Source organism: Cebus imitator, unplaced genomic scaffold, assembly GCF_001604975.1.
Source record: "Cebus imitator isolate Cc_AM_T3 unplaced genomic scaffold, Cebus_imitator-1.0 Scaffold26, whole genome shotgun sequence".
Taxonomy (NCBI): Eukaryota; Metazoa; Chordata; class Mammalia; order Primates; family Cebidae; genus Cebus; species Cebus imitator.
In genome coordinates, this window is record NW_016107341.1 from 6,951,541 (window position 1) to 6,971,502 (window position 19,962).

At 40.6% G+C, this 19,962-nt stretch overlaps 1 protein-coding gene and 1 pseudogene across 2 annotated transcripts in view; one reads left to right on the top strand and one right to left on the bottom strand.

Annotated features, from left to right (window-relative positions):
• The window catches only part of GNAI1 (G protein subunit alpha i1), an 81,348-nt gene extending 69,219 nt beyond the window's left edge, over nucleotides 1-12,129 (bottom strand). Inside the window, exon 1 of one of the 2 annotated variants that reach the window (XM_017523125.1) lies at nucleotides 11,592-12,129. In XM_017523125.1, the coding sequence (XP_017378614.1) occupies nucleotides 11,592-11,709 (118 nt within the window). In that variant the 5' untranslated portion in view covers nucleotides 11,710-12,129. Of the gene's footprint in view, nucleotides 1-10,787; nucleotides 11,158-11,591 lie in introns of those variants that run through there. The other variant, XM_037736551.1, reaches the window with a different exon arrangement.
• A 2,192-nt stretch (nucleotides 12,130-14,321) lies between these two features.
• Nucleotides 14,322-19,962, top strand: part of LOC108300304 — a 36,002-nt pseudogene continuing 30,361 nt past the window's right edge.

Genomic DNA, 19,962 nt, shown 5'->3' on the forward strand with positions numbered 1-19,962 from the left:
TGTATGCACCACCTACAAATTAGAACAGCTGAAGTGATATGAAAGCAGCATTATTATTTCAAGTCCAATGACCATCAACTTAATCAGAATTTGTACCTGTCTCAGTCAGTGAAGCCTGCTATAATAGAAAAGTATCTACTGGGTGGCTTAAACAACAAACATTTATTTCTCATAGGTCAAGAAGCTGGAAATCGCATCAGGGGGCCAGAATGAACTGGTTCTTGGTGAGGGCGCTCACTGAGTTACGTCGCATATGGCCATTTCTTGGTACATGCAAGAGAGCTCCTGGGCCTTTTTTTTTTAAATAAGGATACTAATCTTATGATGAAGGACCAGCCCTCATGACCTAATCTAACCTTAATGACCTCCCAAAAGCCCCATCTCCAAATACTATCACACTGGGGGTTAGTGTTTCAACATGTGAATTTTGGGGGAATACAAACATTCAGCCAGCAGCAGCAACCATCCTTTACTTATTCATGACAAAGGAATTTCATCACAAATATTACCAGAGGAAAGCATTATTATCGGGGCTCTTTCAGCCAGATCTGAATAATATCATCAAAAGAACTCCACTTAAAAAACTCTTGCCAAATCATAAAAGGCTCATTATCACTAATTATAGTTTTTGGTCATTCCTAAGGAAGAGGATGTTTCCACGTAAGATGATACCAAATGGTTTCTCTCAAAATGCACTACTAAAACAAGGTTCTAAATTAACATAAGAAGTTTACAGAACAGCAGTAATATTAAGTGTGATAGATATATGTGTGTGCATGTACATGTGAATATCTAAAACATGATGAATGTTTACTTTGCATAAGGTACTGTTTTAAATAGTTTACTAATACAGTGATAGGTTTCATGAATGTCGCAAGGCCAGATAGGACTTGAAAAATGCTTATGAAATGGATAAATGGAAAAGAACCAGAGAAGATCACCTCCTCTAGAACTCTGAGATGGGCTGGAGTGTGGCTCAGCAATACAAGCACCCCTGGGAGCCTGTGAGAAATGCAGAATCTCAGACCCCATCCCAGACCTACTCAATGAGAATCTGCATTTTGAAAGATTCAAAATTGTTTCTATGCATAGCAAGATTTAACTTTAAAAAGAAGGAGCTCTGAAAAAATAAGGTCAGCACGTGGAGTGCAGCAAGGACATACAGCAGGAATAATTGTGGGGAAAAAAAAAACAAAAAAACACCTAACTTCTGAGCCAGACACAACAGAGAATGTAATATGAAAAATTTTTGAAAATTATTAAACTGCTTTTCTCTTTTGCATTATGAATAATGGGAGAAGAGGCAGACACTGGTGTCACCCAGACAAAAATGGAAGAGTACAAGTGGCTTCCTTTCCCAGGCATCCCATGGCAGAGCCTGCAAGCTTGAGAGCTACAGGGCATTCAGTGAGGAGCAACGGCAAAAGGCAGATCAGGAAAAGAGAGGCAGAATCAGACCCATATCTTAATCTCCTCTCTGGGCCAAAGTACCAGAGGTAAATTGTATGTCGGAAAAGATGAAGAAATTGCTACAGGCAGGCGGGCCTGTTTGGGTTAAGAAAGTCTCCCAGGCAGCAACACATCCAAGCAGCATGATGAAGTGCGGCTAAGCAGAGGGAATGCCTGAGTTGACCTTTCCCCCACCATGGGATGTCTGCGGAACGGATGCAAGATATAATTTTCCTGATGCTTGAGATAACCAGAGAAGGCAAAGCACTCAAAACAGCTAAGAACCTGGCTACCTTGTACTGGCTCTACAGGAAAGGGTTGCCTTAGAAAAACAGAATAAGAGGGCCATAGCATCTCTAAGATTGAAAGGAAAACTGCAGCCAACCTGGGGTATACAGGTTTCACACAGATAATGTACTGCTTAGTATATACTCACAAACGAAAAGTTACAAGAGGACACGATTTACCATGGGACAGAGTTAAGACGCCACAAATAGCTGAAGCTAAAGAACTGAAAAAAATAGTTTTTCAGACTGTGAAATAAGTACACTACAATGAAAATGTCTTTGAGAAAGCCAGAAAATAAAGAACAGATAAAATGAACCTAGAAAAAGTGTGAGTAGCAAAAAAGATAAAAACCACAAAGAAGTTATAAAGAAGTTCAAATGAGAAGCTCAATCTTCATATAAAAGGTACTCCAGAACGAGAGAAGGGAATAGACACATTACCTCTTTAAAAAAATATATAGATTGATATTGTTACATGACAATCTGTTACTCAATACTTCTGTATCAATCAAAAAGTCAATAATTTAAAGTGGAAAGTAATTTAAAGAGTGACTGGAAAGGGAAAAAGGAAAAATAAGAACACTGCCTATTTTTCTGAATGTTCTGAAAAGTTTAAAATAAAAAAATAATAGATTAAAAATTACTTAAAGGGTGTATTACTTGGATTTTATCACTTTTAATGCTAGGCATGACTGCAGACCAGGACACATGAGTCTTTAAAGCAGTGTGAAGATGCTAAAATCAAATGGATGGAAAAAGGTGCTGAAGGCAAGAGAGGACGAATGGATGGACGCAAGTGCACACTGCTGGCCTTGAATTAGAGGAGCACCATCTTATAACGCCAGCAACTTTACTGCTCAGCATTACTTTTTACAGTAACAAAATATACCTTGCATACATTTCTTGATCTGATTGCTGACGGCATTAATGTGCTCAGTTTGTGAAAACTTAAATGAGCTACTATACACGGACCAATTTTAAGCTATACTGATAAATGTAATTCTTTAAATTAGATTAACTTCAGAACCATGTAAGAAGGCAGTTTTCTTTTAACTCCTACTATATTATATTGATTTTAACTATTGGTCTACTTACAAGTTCCATCCCTATTAAATACCATGAAGAACAAAATTAGTAAGCCTTCAGAAAAGGCTGTCAAGATATGTCCAAACAAGAAAGACATATAATATAGATTATTTACTAGAAAAAATTCTGGACTGTACTCTAGTAAGGCAAGGGTACCAGAAGGAGTTCCATACAATTCAAGACAAGTTTTATGGAACTCTTTTTACAATTTATTACAAGGCACAAATACTATCATAGATGATTCACTGTTTCTCTATCAAGGTTACCACCACTTTTCAAGAGATGCTTCTCCTAAAAGTAAATCCATTATAATCCTGGAGTTCTATTAGGAATCTCTTTGAGTCAACAGTACAGAAAGTTTTAGAAAGATTTCATATTTTGTGGGAAGTTCTCATTAAATTTCAGAGAAACGGCATCATCTTTTAAAAGATAAAACTTAATAATAAACTCAACGTTTCATAATTTACACTAACATTTATTTTTTTAAAAAAGTTTACAAGAAACCACTGCACTAATTCTAATAATAGATAATAAAATGAAGAGAACATTACTTTGATAACATTTGTAAAGTCTTCTGATTACTTAAAATACCATTCTCTATAAAATGCTTAACACAGCACAGATATTTACCTGGTCTAGTCCCAGTAAGGAGGCTGTTAACAGAAATCCAAGTCCCTTAAGGAAGTTATGGTGGAATTAGAAACCAATGTTTAAAACTGAATTTCTATTTCTTGAGGTCTTCATTAGATATACATACATACATACATACATACATATATATATGCACATATATATATATATATATATGTGTGTGTGTGTGTGTGTGTGCATACACACACACACACCCTTGCTAAGAAAAGCCAATAAAAAGAATTTAATGTCTGTGGCCATAAATGGATGAAACTGCAAGGAGGGCTGATTCCAGAGGGTCTCTAAAGTATTTATAATAACAGCCTATAATTATTAAGAATGTATGTACCATGTAGTATTCTAAGTACTTCAGATGCATTAGCTTACTTTGTCCCTAGCCCTATGAAGTAGATACATTTATTATCCAGCATTTACAAAAGAAAAAACTGAAGCTTAAAAAATTTGGATGACTTGCCGAAGGTCTCACAGAAAATGTTTTACCACCAGAGTACTAAGTCAACTACCCTTTCCTATCTGTAGAGTCTTTCTACAGAACTAAATAAACCCTGGAGGGGGAAAAAAATTCTTTACACATGGAGAATGTTAGAAAATTGAATTCACAGATAGCAAAGTCTTTTCCAAATTATGTTTCCATACAACACAGAGCTTACAGCCAATCAGCGTTAAATGGTACACTCAGAAATACATGAAGGGAATTGACAGATTTATAACCAAAGTAATTTCTGAGAGGCAGGCTACCTCCACCTCCACCCCACAAGGTCAACAATGAAGTCCCAATATTGACACTCACCTCCCCTACCTAGTATCTATTTTATTCTTTTTTTTCTCCACTCGATGTTATGAGGAATTATTTTTATGTATATATTTTATTTCCTTAAATTCTCTTAAGGATCTGGTAAGGCTAAAGCATAACTTGATACCAAAAGCATGGAACACACTTTACAAATCCTTCTTACCACCTAAGAACAAGCAAGACATAAAGAACAGACTGGTGGTGAGTTTCTGAGCAGCCTGCTGGCTCCTAAAAGCTGAGGTTACCAGATTCACATCATCCTATGTGAAATATACAGTTGTGAGTATATATTAAATGCCTAATAGCAATATTTTAAACAAAGCAGCAAAATAACACATAGCAATGCAAAAATACCGTTAAAAACAAAGCACCAAGAATATGCAAATAGGAAAATCATATTTCACTCTACTACTTAATTTACCAAGAGTCATGATATTTTTCTGATCACTCAACAAGAATATGGTGCCCAAAATTAATTTATTTTGGAGCTGTGTTAGGAATAATGTAGTAGGTTTTAGTTACTCTAAACCAGCAAGATATATATTGAGCCAAAATTCACTCAGAATAACCAAGGCACAAAGAATATGTATCAATTTTTCCCTTTAAAGGAAAACTAGTCAAAATTAATGTTCAATAATTTATCCATTCATTTAACCAACAATTATGAAACAGCTACTATGCGCCATCCCATCAGGTGATAAGTCTGATGAGATTCATGCTCTGATGGGGCCAATACCATAGAGAAAGGCAAGAGACAATAAAAAGTACAGGATGATTTTACTATGGTGTTATTAGGAAGGGAGAGGAAGGAAGACTAATTTAGACTGAATGATCAGAAAAAACTTCAATAAAGAGGAGGCAAAGAAAAGCTTTATTATTTCACATTATGACTTGAGTATCACCACGGGTTTGGTATGACATGTAAGAAACTGATGTTTTTAGTGTTACCATGATAGTCACATAAATTCTCAAGGAATGGAGAATGTAAAATTACAATCATTTTGCACTCTCTAAAGTTATACATGAGATACCAATGAAGATAATAGGAAGTGAGGTGCTGCTATAACAAACACCCAAAAATGCAGAAATGGGCAATGAGCAGAGGCTGAAAGAATTTTGAGGAACATGATAGAAAAAGCCTAGGTGGCCTTGACATACTGTTAGTAGAAATATGATGCTAATGTCTCTCCCAGTGTGGACTCAGAAGGAAGTAAGGAGCATGGCAGACAAAACATATATCATCTTAGAAAATACGTAAATTATCACAAACATACTACTGCTAGATGAAGACTTTAAATTTGCTGATGAGGACCTGGATGGGAAGAAAGGTGAAACATGTTATTAGAAACTAGAGGAAGGGGGATCCTTGTTATATACAGGCAGAAAGCTTAGCTGAATTAAGTCCAGTATGTGGAAAGCAGACCTTTTAAGCTATGAACCTGGACATTAAGACGAAGAGATTTCCAAGCCAAGTGTTGAAGATGTGGCCATTTTTTGTTTGTTTTGCTTTGGTTTTTCTTGCTGGTTACAGTAAAATGGGAGAGGAAAAAAGTGAAGTGAAAGAATATTAAATGAAATAATACTGTTAGACAACCCTAATTCCACAGGCAAGAAACAAGCTGATAAAAGTAATCAGCAGCATACAGGTGCTACCACCCTTCATTAGAAAAGGATGACTCCAAGAGCAAGGAAGTTCAGTATCCAGAGGGTGGAGCAAAGAGTCACAGGGAACTATCCCTATTCCTTGAAATTTAAAGGAGTTTTGAAAGTGCTCAAAAGTAATGCCTCCTTTTTTCTTTCCATTTAATGATAATCTATGCCTGACCCACCATATTCTGGGAGCAGATAACTTGTTTGCTAGTTTCCCAGGTCCACAAACAGAGAGAAATTCTGTTCCACTATGGATTACACCCAGAATCTCACCCATTCTGAGTTAGATCAAGAACCCTGGGTTGAGATTTTTGGAATCTGTTGTGGCAATATTGAGTTGAGACTTTTGGAGATGTTGGGAGAGGGTGAGTGCATTTTGCATGCAGGATGGACATGAACTTTTGGGAGCCAGAGGGTGGGCTGTGGTAGGCAAAATGATAGTTTGAAAGATAGGCATGTTTCAATCCCTGAAACCTGTGAATATGTCACCACACAGGGCAAAAGGAATTTTGCAGATGTGTTCTTGAGATGGGGCTATTAACTTGGATTATGTAGATAGACCCAATGCAATTACAAGGGTCCTTATGAGTGAAAAGAGGAGGCAGGAGAGTGATGCCACAAGAGAAGGAGTCCACCAAGCTATTGCTGGCTTTGAGATGGAGAAGGCACCACGAGCCAATGAAGGCAGGCAGTCTCTGTAGAGGTTGAAAAAGGCAAGGGAATGGATTCTTCTCTATAATCTCCAGAAGGAAAGAAGCCGTATCGACATTCTGATTTTAGCCCAGTGGAAACACTTCTCTGACTTCTGACCTCGAGATCTGTATGACAGTAAATTTTGCATTAGGTCACTAAGTTTGTGGTAATGAACATTCATTTAAAAATTATTTTTGCCCTATTTCCATTAACGTTTTTAATTGGCACTTAACGAGTTATGACAGAAGGCAGTCTGAGCACTAAAAGATTAGGTAGAGCTGATCTTAGTTCATAAGACTCAAATGGGGTCTGGGGTCTGAACTTCACCAATGTCTTAATCTGAGGAGTCATACATTGGTTAACTGCATGCCACAACATGTGACCAAAAAATCTGCGACAAACACAGCCAAATACATTCAGTTCTTCCATGTGAATCTGTTGTACATAGAATTTTCCAAGGCAGTTAGAAACGTAAAACAAAATAAAAATTAAGATTGTGGTTGGATACACGATTTTCGTTTAAAAAATTACATCAGTGTTTTTCAGGTTTCAGTAATATCTATTAAATTCTTTAAGATGGGCATATTTCCTACCACTGGTACATTTAACAAGAGTTATACTTTTTTACGCATTAGAAATTGGGGCCAAAAATAAAAATTAGAAAATGAGATCTACCTTTACAAAAAAAGAATCTGTAGGGCAAAGTGCCATAACTGCAACACAGCAGACCCTCCTCCAATGAATATCCATTATCATTTTCTCAACTTTAATTTATCAAATACAATGACTGAAAAGCTCTTATAAATATAAGGAAAAAATCTTAAACCAAACAATTTGATTTTAGGTGCCATGTGTTCACTCTGGTCATCACATAATTTGCTATTCCTTTTTTACTTACATAATTTGGTTGGGCAGTTATTTGCTCTCATTGATAGTGAAAAATGGAAGAGTATAATGTTTACATTCCAGCAAGATAATAATTTTACATAATTAAGGAGTCATTTTACACATGGTAAAATGAAAGGGTTGTTAGGAATTCAAAGAAAACCTACAAAGATTCTGCCCTTAAAGTTCTCACAGCAGTAGGAGAATAGGCTGGGCAGAAGGCTACACGACACAAGAAACCAAGTGCAAATATGCTTTAACATATGACAACAGTTTCTGTTTGGAGGAGAAGAGTGCCCTGAGGAAAAAGTATAAGAGCAGAAGGAAGCCAAATCTAAAAGATTTCATTCTGCAGGAAACGGAAAAGTCAACAAACGTTTTTGGGCAAGGAAGCAGCATGGTACCTACAGTAGAAAGAAGAGGCTAGAGGGAAAAACAAGAAGCAGGAAAGCCTAGTGGAAATAGGCTGCCAGAGGCAGAGAAGGACTTGAACTATGAACATGAAAATGAAAAACAGAAGATAAAGAAAAAATCAGCACTTCCAAAACATACTTTTATACCACGTGTGGCTTATTAAAGTAACTGCTAATACAAGGGAGACCATGAGAGAGAAGCACACAACCCATGCTGAAATATCGAGTCCGTTTAGTCAAGGAAATGGGCTTTTTGACATCTAACATCCTAAACCCATTCTAAGAAAGCCAACCAATGAAATATCAAAAGTCCTGCATGCCAAAATTTCTCAACTAGGGAAGTCACAGGGCAAGTTCGAAAGGAGTGAAGATTAATGATGTAGCATCCCAAAGAGCTGGCTGGTGGTAGCAATAGAAAAATTCCCACCAAAGAGAAGAAATCCAATCCCTCAGCTCATTTTCCCCCAAACCTGTAATATTTAAACCAAGCTAAAGGAGGAGCGATAAGGCTGTGGATTTTTGTATATGTGGGTGAGTGGAGCGGAAGGAAGGATAGTGAGGTGGAATAAATGAGAATACTGCTCAAAGCTTTGGAACAGAAAATTAATTCATGATCATCTTATTAGTATATCATCTCGTATATCCTCAAAACACATAAAATATTTAGTAAGTGCCAGTAGTACACTATAGTTACTTACTATAGCATAAGCTTAATCTCACTGCCCTTAAAAGGGTGATAAATTAAAGCATTCTCAAAGATATAACAATAAAAAATAATTTCCCCAACCATTAGACATATATTTTTAAAAATTTTCATTATTACTTATTTCTTTAAGTTTCTCCATTAAGTATTATCAATCTAATAAGCATAAAAACTAAACCTAAAAGACAACCCAAACTCTGGCCTAATTTCCTTAAGGTCAATGATTACACTTGGTCCTCTTTTTTTAAGGCCTAATTCACTGCTCAGTATAATGAAATACCTCTGATTTAAATCACATAGACATTCAGTGCCAAAATCTTTACTAATAGTGTGCAAGTCTCATATCCAAATTTCTCAGCCCAGCTGTCTAAAATGACAATACATTCCTTATGAAAAAAAATGTAATATAAGCTATTTAACAGGCTGTCTTAAAAGTACCTTAGAGATTTTATGCCTTAAATTTAAAAAACATCATTTGATGAGAAAAACAGAGTAACTGAAGAGGAAGATCTGATGTAAATGGCTGTGACACTGGTTATACGTTACCTAGAAACGATTTTACATTTCTAGTTGATTCTGTTGCCGTGTTTTACATGGAATTATTTCATTGAGCTGCTTATACATATGCTGTAAACATTAAAAAAAAAAAAAAAAAAAAAAAAAACCCAGAGGTCACAATTCACTACTAAAGTCAAATTAGGAAAACAATGTTTTCAAACATTCCAAGAATTAAATGTCTGGAATAAGTAACCCAGCTTTCTGTTTACAGGACTAGGGTGCTGGAACTCCGGGCAAAAGGGTAGAGTAGAATGGGGATAAGACAGAGGAGAGTGCTGGGCCAGCAGGACAGCCAGGATTTCCACAGAGAAGAGACAGGCAGGAAAAAACAAAAGACCAAAGCTAGAAAAGACAGCCGAAAGAATTCGATCACCTCAGGATTTCTAAAAATCATTCTGAAATATTTCTAACGGCACTGGTTCTGGTGTAGAGATATAAGAGCTCCATAATTTCTTCAGAAAATGAGGCCTCTGCTACATCTTTCCTTGAACTCACTATGATGACTGTAGATTCAACTTTTGGTTCTATATTATACATTCAATTATATTTAACTGTTAATCTAGAACAGTGGTCCTTAACTAAGGCTATATTTTGCCCCCAGAGGACTTGAGGCATTATGTGGAAACACTTTTGGGGCTCACAGATTGGGAAGCTGCTACTAGCATCTAATGAGTGGAGGCCAAAGATGCTGCTGAACATCCTACAATGCACAAAAACAGCCTGCACAACAATTACCTAGCCCTAAATGCCAACTGGGCTAAGGTTAAGACACACTCATCACTCCTAAACATAAGCAAAAGTCTACTCCTGGGACCTTTATACTAGTCCATCCCTAACAGTCATCTAATTAAAGGACAAAACACCACCACCAGAGGATTCATTTTTCAATTGCTTTAAACACGGTGGATGGTTGGTTCAAACTGAGTCACATTGAAATAATGTATCACACCGGGAGTGCAAAAACTGTAAGAACTTTTTAATTCTTCTTTTATTTCATATCTATCTCACATTCAATTCACAAGAGGAGCAGATACACTAACATCCTCAAAACACAGATTTCTTATTAATGCAAAAACTTAGGCAGACAGTATTAACTGAGGAAGATTTATGTTGGGGGCGAGAGGGTGAAAGGCACCCAGGTCTTTAAAATGCAAAGTTATTTCACAGTTTACTTGCAAAATGACTCAGATCATTATTACTTTTAGTCATGCCAACTTTGCTGCTCCCGAGCCTACTAGTATTGGAGGAAAAAAAACCACCATTTTTTCTGCAGTCATGAAACCAATGAAACAGAAGCTTACTGAAAAACAGGTTTGTGCAACATTTCTATTTTTTTATAACTGGTGTAAAAATAAAAGCAATCCTTGGAAATGCAAATGAAGATTCTGAGAAACCTTTCATCTACCTAAATACATAGAGTGTGAGAAGAAAACATGCAAACAGAAGAAAATCCTAACTCACAAATCTTAACCTGCGAATATTTTCCTAATGCTTCCCTCAGTGAAAATCCTGGTTTACTCTTTTTTAGTTTCTTTCCCGTCAAACATTTGGAAAAGACCTCCACGTAGCGTTCCACGAACCGAACAGTGCTAAGAACAAATAAAAACCCTGGCGTGTACCTCGCAAATCTCATTCATCTGAAACCGTGGCAGCAGAGACAGAGCCCTGTTGTCTGGCGTGACCCTCTCGCTCTTTTCACAGCGGTTTTCATCACTCGAGTACCTGCCTTGCCTACTACTAAAGCAAAGCTTCCCAACCCCACTGGGTGGCTTCCATGTCCCCACAGCAAGAAAAATCAAGCATCCAGCGCAGCCTCTTTGCTCAGCGCAGGGTGAATGTAATCAGTGCTCCTTGACCACTTAGGGAGTCGCCATAGGAAGTTAACAGGAAAGGCATTTCAGCCCCATCTCAGAGGCCCCACAAAAGGTGCAACGATTTCACCAAACGTGGCACTCTGGGCAAGAGAAAACCAGAGTCGAAACACAGCCTACACCTCGTTAGAAGGAGGGTTTTCCGGGAGGGGGTTGGGGGCGGGGGGCTGCTTTTATTTTCTAGCCGCGAATGCCCCTTCATCTTTATAAGGCTGAGCGAAACTTCAAAGCAAAGGCTTTCCACGCAACCCGCCGCCTCGGACTCGCGCCTGGGCTCCTCACTGGATCGCGCGAAGGCAACCGAGTGAAGGGACGCGCCCGCCCTACCGCGGGGAGTCCTCGCCCGCTGGGGCGGAGGGAGGCCGGACACCCGGAGAGGAGGACCCGCCTCGGCTCCGCACCGCCCGACACAGCTCCCGCTCCGAAGCCTCCTCGGGCGCTTCCTCCCTTTCCCTCCGGGTTTCCAAACGCTGAGGGCCGCGCAGCGGTCACCGCGAAGCGCCGCGCCCGGTCCCCCGCCGACCCCCAGGCCCCCGACCCGGCCGCCCTTACCGAGCAGCAGCAGCTTGACCTCGCGCGCAGCCTTCTCTCCGTCCTCGCGGAGGTTGCGGTCGATCATCTTACTCCGCTCCACCGCCGCCTTGTCCTCGGCGCTCAGCGTGCAGCCCATGGTGCCGAGAGCGAGAGCCTGTCGCCGCTCCCTCCGCGCCCGGTGCGGGCTCCAAGCACAGGGGAATCCTTTCTTCCTCAGAGCGGGCGTTCGAATGCCTCCCGACGGGGGCCACGCCACCCCCACCACTTCCTAAGCTGAGTCGAGGGCGACGCCGTCCGCAGAGGGGCAGACAGCAACGGGCGGCTGTTCCTCACCTCCGGGCTCCGCTCCAGGCCCGGTTCAGCGCCCCCAAGTCCCGGATTTGGGGCTTTGAAGCTCCGGGCAAAGCGGCTGCTGCCCTCCAGCCGGTGGCCGCGCCGCAGCCTCGCCAAGCCCAGCCGAGCTCGGCCTCCGCGCGCCGCCGCGGCCCCGCCCCTGCCCGCCCCTCCCGCCACCCGGCGACCACTCCCAGGGCGCGCGCCCGCGCACGTGCCCTGGGACAGCGCCCCCTCGGAGGGGTGCGCGCGCCCGCCTGGCCCCCGACCCCGGCGCCGCGCCACCCCCGAGAGCCCGGCGCCCCCTGGCAGCCTCCCCGGAGCACGGCACTGCCCGGCGGGGCTGTGGCCTCCTGCCCTGGGCGGGAGTGGGGTAATTTCTTTCCGTTTACTCACACCAAGGGAGCTGTGCGTACCTGTCCCTTTGGGTGGGGGTTGGAGAGCTGCCAAAGTTGCCGAAAAAAGCCAGTCCTGGGCGTTTGAGCACGCCCAGCGCCGGCAGCCACGCGAGGGTTTTCAAAATGCAAACCCCTGTAGGCTGATGTTCAGGGCCGTGGGAAACAGAGAGCTGGGGAGGGAATGGAGCCTGGTGAAACCAGAGATGGGCACAGTGGAGAACAGAAAAGTCGGGGGAGGCGACTGGGAAAGGGCACCAAGGTCAACTTTCTTCTAGTTTTTGCTTCTCTTTCCTTCCTTCTAGCCCTCCCTCCTTCCTCCCAGTCTCACGTTTTTCCGCAAGAACCCATTTTGAAGGATTTCCTCGGAACCTGAAAAAATGGGAGACAAAGAATCAAAAAGTATTTTTAAATGACAAGAGCAATAAAACACGCCAACACAAGCCAATCTCCACATCGTAGCAGATCTCTAGAGCAGCACATAAGCTTCCATGCCAAATTTTGAGCCAATATTTATGACTGTGTTTGTAATTCCTGTACCATTGGGCATGTCATTTTTACAGGCCTTTGCTTCTTTGCCCATGAAACGAGGAGTAGATCTATGGTGCTATCTCCCCATCCTTCTGGCTCTCACTGGTCGGTGGAAATAAGTTCCTGGGGCCTGCGGGAGGCATTCTACTCAGCACCGAATGAATGAACAGAGGCTTAAGATCTCATCTCTTCCTGTCAATTGCACTACACCTTTCCTCTACAGACATCACAGGAAGCGTTAACTGATTAGAAAATAGGGCTGGTAACAAGGAAATACATCTTTCTTGATGAATTAAAAATTGGGAAAGCCTCCCTGGTTTTCATCTGGAAATCTTAGTCTCTAAAAATCATTTGGGAAAACTGAGCTTGAGTTTTCCAAGGTGAGGCTGAACTGATGATACAGGCAGAATAGCTTTCAAGTAGGACACTTAGACCAGGCTGGTGAGCTAGCAGAGACTGAGTTGCCTCCTTATGGGACAAGTCTTTTCCTGTTCTCCTATGAGAGTCACACCTGCTGGGCTGATGAGATGCAATTTCAAGATCTGCCTCAACTATAACCTTTTGTAATATAACAACAAAAAGGAAGAATCTTTAAATGTACTTAGTCACCTTCTACACTTTAATTCTTGGCACTCTAAATGCGAATGTGTATCAGAACTCCGGAATTAAACTTAAGGAAATCAAATTTCAACACGAGCCGTTCTGGATTGTTTTTTATGATGAGTCTTTCCTATTAAGTTTGGACCAGACAGAGCATGAAAAAAACAGTTTCAGCAAAAGAAGAAGCAGTGGGGGCTAAATTTTGGTAGAAATGTCTATAAAACTTGTGTTTAGGGGAAATGAAGGTGTAACAGAAGTTTGTCAAATAGGTGACATTACTTCTGTCCTTTGAAGTTAGTCAAATATGTGAGTTAAATCTGATACATAAACAAATAAGACCAACAAATTAGATTTATATGTAGTCAAATTCCTAAGAGGATGAAGAGTAATGAACTGATCAGTATGGGGGGAGCTTCTAAGATAGGAACATTTTCAAGAAATATTTGAAGCAAGTGATAACAGGATATTGGTGGGGAGTTTCAAGAAGTATATATTAGTCAGTTCAGGCTGCCCTAAAAATACCATAGACTGAGTAGCGGAAACAATAGGAATATATTTTTCACAGTTCTGGAGGCTGGTAAACCTAAGATTAAGGTGCCAGCTGATTCAGTTCCCCAGTGAGGGTTCTCCTGCTGCCTTGCAGATGGCCTCCTTCTTGCTGTGTCCTCACATGGCAGAGCGAGAGTGAGAGAGAGCTCAAAAGCATTCTGGTCTCTCCTCCTCTTCTTATAAAGGCCCCACTTTCAAGACCTCATCCAAATCTAATTACCTCCCAAAGGTTCCAACTCCAAATACCACTGTATTGTAGCTTAGGGCTTTGGAGAGACACAAACATTCAGGCCGTAATAGGGTATATTTTGTTTGAGGGGAATAACCAGCTGAACAGTTAATGCGCAAGATACATGAAAGAGAAAACAATGGTTTTAGAATTGAAAGTAGTTTGGCTGTGAAGAATGATAGGATGCATGGGTCAAAGTTGGGGTAAAGAATGATAAGATGTATGGGACAAAGTTGGAAGACAGCTTTAAATGCTAAGGTGAAGAGTTGGACTTGATACAGTGGGTACTAATGTTCCTGACATTCTTTCCTGAGTTGGGTAACAGATGTTCAAAAAAAAAAATTAAAAAAACTTCTTACCTCTACATGTAAAACAAATGGGTTACCAGCCAGTGAATTGTGTTAGTAATCCAAATACGAGCTGGCGAGAGTCACTCAAGATAATGACTTACATAATTATGATGTCGCAAAATGTGATTCAACAACCTTGTCAAGGAGGTGGAGCAGATATTATTTACTTCTCTTTTATACAGAGTGAAATAGAAATGATAGAGATTAAAGCACTCTACTTGAAAGTACTGCATTTTCTTTTCAGTATCATGTTTGTTTTTAACAGCTTTTTTGGGTTGTAAGTCATATGCCATAGAATTTGCCTATTTAAAGTGTACACTTCAGTGGCTTTTACTATATTCACAGATTTGTGCAGCCATTACTGCAATCAATTGTAGAATGTTTTCATCACCACAAAAAGAAGCTCTTGTTTTCCCTAGCCATCATCCCTAATCCTTTATCTTTCCCCATTCCTAGACAACCATTAATCTAATTTGTCTCTTTATATTTGCCTATTCTGACATTTTATATAAAAGGAATCATATAGTATATAGTATTTTGTGACTGACTTCTTTACTTAGCATAAAGTTTTCAGGGTTCATCCATGTAGCATCCACTAGCACTTCATTTCTTCTTATTTCTGAATAATACTGAACATTATATATCAAAAGAGTTAGAGACAAATGTTAAGAGATAAATTAGAACACATTCAGCTGAGAGCCTGAGGTTTCAAAGTAACTCCAAACTATGTCATAAGGAATAATTGAAGAAATTGGGGATATTTAATGTAGGAATGAGAAGATACAAATGACTGAAGAGATGTCCTTTATCAAAAGGAATAGACTTTTGTAGCTAGCTTCAAGGTGGTGTTGGAAGAAATCTTCAGCAAACAAAAATTTACCTTGCTATGTTGTGGGAGCAAGGGAGCCTTATTGTAGGAAATTAAGAAGGAACTACAGAGAATGCAAAAGCTGAATAAGACTTTTTCAAGAATCTTAACCATGGAGAGGGGTAGACACATGGGATGGTAGTTGGAGAGATAGGTATAGGATTTGTTTCATTTCACTTGCCACTCCTCTAATTTTTCAAGGGAGAAAAAGAGATTGCTATTGATATGGTTTCACTGTATATCCATCCAAATCTCATGTTGAATTGTAATAATGCCCACATGTCAAGCGTGGGACCAGGTGGAGATAATCGAATCATGGGGTCAAATTTCCTCATATTATTCTCGTGGTAGTGAATACGTCTGATGAGATCTAACGGTTTTATAAGTAGGAGTTTTCCTGCACAAGTCTTCTTGCCTGCTGCCATGTAAGATGTGACTTTGCTCCTCCTTTGCCTTCTGCCATGATTCGGAAGCCTCCATAGCCATCCTGAACTGTGAGTCAATTAAGCCTTTTTCCTTTAAAAATTACCCAGTCTTGGGTGTCTTTATCAGCAGCATAAGAACAGACTAATACAGTTGTGGTACAAAGGAAAAAATAGGGCCACCCCACTTTCTGACCACCACTTCAGACCTTTTCATCTCACCCTCTGTTACATCATTATCATTCATTCTTCAGCCCCACAGAGACCTTCCATCAACTGACCATGCCTTTTCTCTTTCCCTCATGCCCTTCATGTGCTAATATCTCTCCTTATGCAACTTATATCCCATCTTCTAAAAGGATAATGATTCTTTTGCAATATCCTCAAAATACTCCCACGATTGTATTCAACAGGAAAAACCTCAAATCTGGTTACATCTACTCTACCTATCCATGACTATACCAGTTCAGCTGAGCTCAACCATAGGAAAACACAGTAATCATCAACTCCACCTTCTGTTTGCTCAGGCTAAATACTCAGAGTCATTCTAGATTCTTTCCTTGCCCACAAACCTTATTTATTCAATCTGTTAGGAATTCTTACTAACTTTGCCTTCAAGTATAATCAGCATTTGACCAAATATCACCATATTTACTTATAGACACTAGAGATATTCATGAAATATTAAATAACTTGCTTTCTGCTCCCTCTACTTCTACCTTTATCTCTTACTGTTTCCCACCTAGTAGCCTGATACATCCTTTAAAATGTCAGGGAGAACTATCCACTCACTTTTTATCTCACTTGAAGAAAATTCCATCTAAATTCCTTATGATGGCATTCAAGGACTTACCTTTTATACCATGTACCTCCCCATAGTATTTTCTGCCATTCACCTTGTTGTCTGTGGTTCAGCCTCATTGACCTCCAAACTGTTCTTTGAACTTTCCAAACACACTCCAACGTAAATGCCTCCATTTATATTCCCCTGGCCTGGAACACTCTTGAACCAGGTATCTGCTTGACTCACTCCCTTATTTCATTCAAATCCCTGTTCAAATGTCATCTTATCAGGGAGCTAGCTTTCCTAACTATTCAACAACCACTTTTTATTCCCTTATTACACACTACAATTCTTTATATCTCTTATCACATAGCATATATATGTTCGTGATTATGTGTTTATTACCTGTCTCCCCTCCCTTGAATATAAATTCAAAATGGCAGAGACTTTGTCTTTCTTGCTTACTGTTTTATGTCCAAAACCTAGAATAGTAAAACCCACAGTAACTGCATAAAGAGGAGGTGATGGATCTGGAATATAAATCTAGCCTTCTGAATGTATTCATTCATTCATTCATTCAACAATTTTAACTGAAGAACAATTACAAGCCAGGTACTGTTCTTAGCACTGGGAGTAAGGTGATAAATAAGACAGATTACATTGAGGGGGAGATGGTGGTAGTAGTAGGAGGGAGACATTAAATAAATATGTAAGTGGATCAATTTAATTGGATAAAATAAAAACAGCTATAAATGCTATGCAAGTAATGAAACAGTGTTTTATAAGAGAGTACACCAGTTCCGGTCTTCTGAGAAGCAGACATCAAGACAGAACTAGACAAACAAGAGACTGGGAGAAGTGCCTGTGAAGGATAAGAGAGAGTGGGAGCAGGGTAGCCAGGGAGCGCTTTGAATGTGATGCAGCTCTGACATCAGGACAAGGAGATAAGGAAAGAGGGAATTGGGGACAGCTTATGATGCAGCTTGAAGAAAGTCTTGGCCAACCTGATGAGATCTCTGCCCCACAACCCAGTCCTGAGTAAATATTGTTCATTAGAGGAGTCCTGCACTGGGCAGAAGTGGTGAAGTGGGCTGGCTCTAGTGCCCTTACCCTACTCTATTACAGGCTCAGGGCAGCCTCGAAAGAGAGAGCCTCAGACCTATGTGTGAACACTGCAATGGATGTAAAGATGGGGCTGTTGGAGATTGTCAGCCAACTGTGCTCCCTCGAAGGGTCATCTGAATGGTGCACCTCCATGGCCACAACAAGGAGTCACTCTGAAGGAAAAATTAGGTACTTTGAACTGGATGTTTATGGATATTACTCTAATGGGGTGATGCATTTGAGCAGACAACCAGATGACTAGAAGGAGCCATGGTTGGAGGAAGAGGATTCCAGTGTCTTTCATTGGTGAGGACATGGACAAGACTCCTAGGGTAGAATGGAAGTTGACTTGATCAAGAAACTCAAAGGTTAGTTTGACTGAAGTGGGGACAAGAGAGGTAGTGAGGGAATGTGTTTTCTTTCCGGGTCCACAAGGGGGCGTAGTTTTAAGGGCAAGAATTTCCCAGCCGCCCTCCCATCTCTCTCCATCCGGGAGATTTAATGGCTTATGTTTGAATTTCACTGGCGCGGGAAGAAACTAAAAGTCAATTTCTCCAGTGGAAGTTCTAAGGAACTCCTTTCATTGGCCCAGGGTATTGGAGAAGGTGGGGGTTCCTCCCAGGATAAAAGTCCGTATCCACACACCTGGCCGGATTTTCCTCTCTGGAATCCCCTTCCACACTCTCCGTGGAAGTCTTTCTCTTCTCCTTTCCTTCTCTTTTCTTTACCTAAATAAAATCACCTTTCTGCAACACTTCTTGGGTCCAATATTTACTTTTACAAGCCTATAGCGTACCTGCAGTGGTCCCACCCCTTATTCTTTAAGAGGTTAGAGACCAAGAACCCACAGCATTCTCTCGGGGGAGCTGTGCCTCACCAGCACCCCAAGAAAACCGGGTTACAGTAGGAGACCAGGGATGTTAGGGCCGAAAGGTAAGCAGGAGCCAGATCCTATAGAGCTATGCAGGCCATTCAAGTGGTGGGACTTTATCCTACATTGCAATTTGTAAGCCTCAGTTTCCTCTTCAACACTGGAGATATTAGGAGTGTTGTGTTAAGATAACTCACAACACAGTTCCAGGCACATCATGTGCTCATAATTATAGAGCATTTTTCTTTCTGTTTTGTCAGATCCAAGAGTAAGAGCAAAATAGGAAAGAGAAAGAGATTAAGGTGACAGGGACAATTGAGGACTTTGAGGGCCAGCAGGAGATGCAGGTAAGATCCAAAGGGGAGGAATCATTATCAAATTCATGATGTACCCATTTGTATCTTGACAGACAACAATAACATTTTGTACATATTTTGTGATTCTTTATCTGCCTTGTGTTTTCGTGGTTCTCAAGCTTCCTGTTTTTCTTTGTGAGAAAAAAACTAAGAATGAGGACGTGTCTTCCCCTGCCCCAGTGTTTGTTTGCCCTTACCAAATTTCAAATATGCTGTTCTAATAGAGGATCAAGCAAACCTTGGGACAAGTTTAGCACATAGGCTAGCTTCTCAAGAAAAGACCTACCTGGCTTTATTAAGGCCTATGGGTTTATTTACTACATCGGCTTTAAAAATAGCTATCTTGACACCTCCCCCTCTGTTTATGCTTCCTGCTGGCTCAGCTGTTTTCTTTCACTGTAGCTCTTTGTTTAAGCTGTGAGGCTGACATGTGTGTCTCTTGTTCAGCTCAGCAGGAACTGCGGCAGAAGGGTTGATAGAGGACTGGGAGTAGGAGGCAGGCCAAAGGGATTCAGGGAAGCACTCAGTGTTTTTCTGTTCTAATTACTATCAGTGGCAATATTATTCCAAATAATGGTATTAAAGTGTTTAGTAAACATTTGTTGAGTATCAGTAGTTTATTAGGCCACATATGGATTAGGGGCCAAAAGGAATAAAATATGTTTTCAGTTTTTAAGAAATTATCTCTGTGTAAGAGTTCAGGGGCCAGGTGCATTGGCTCATACCTGTAGTCCCAGCACTTTGTGAGGCCAAGGCAGGAGGATCCGTTTAGCCCAGGAGTTCAAGGCCAGCCTGGGCAACATAGTGAGATCCTGTCTCTACAAAAAAGTTAAAAATCAACCCGGCATGGTGGCATGAACCTATGGTCCCAGCTACTTGGGAGGCTGAGGTGGGAGGATTGCTTGAGCCTGGGAGGTCGAGGCTGCAGTGAGCTGTAATTGCACCACTGCACTTCACTTCCGTCTACAGAGTAAGACCCTTATCTCAGGGAAAAAAA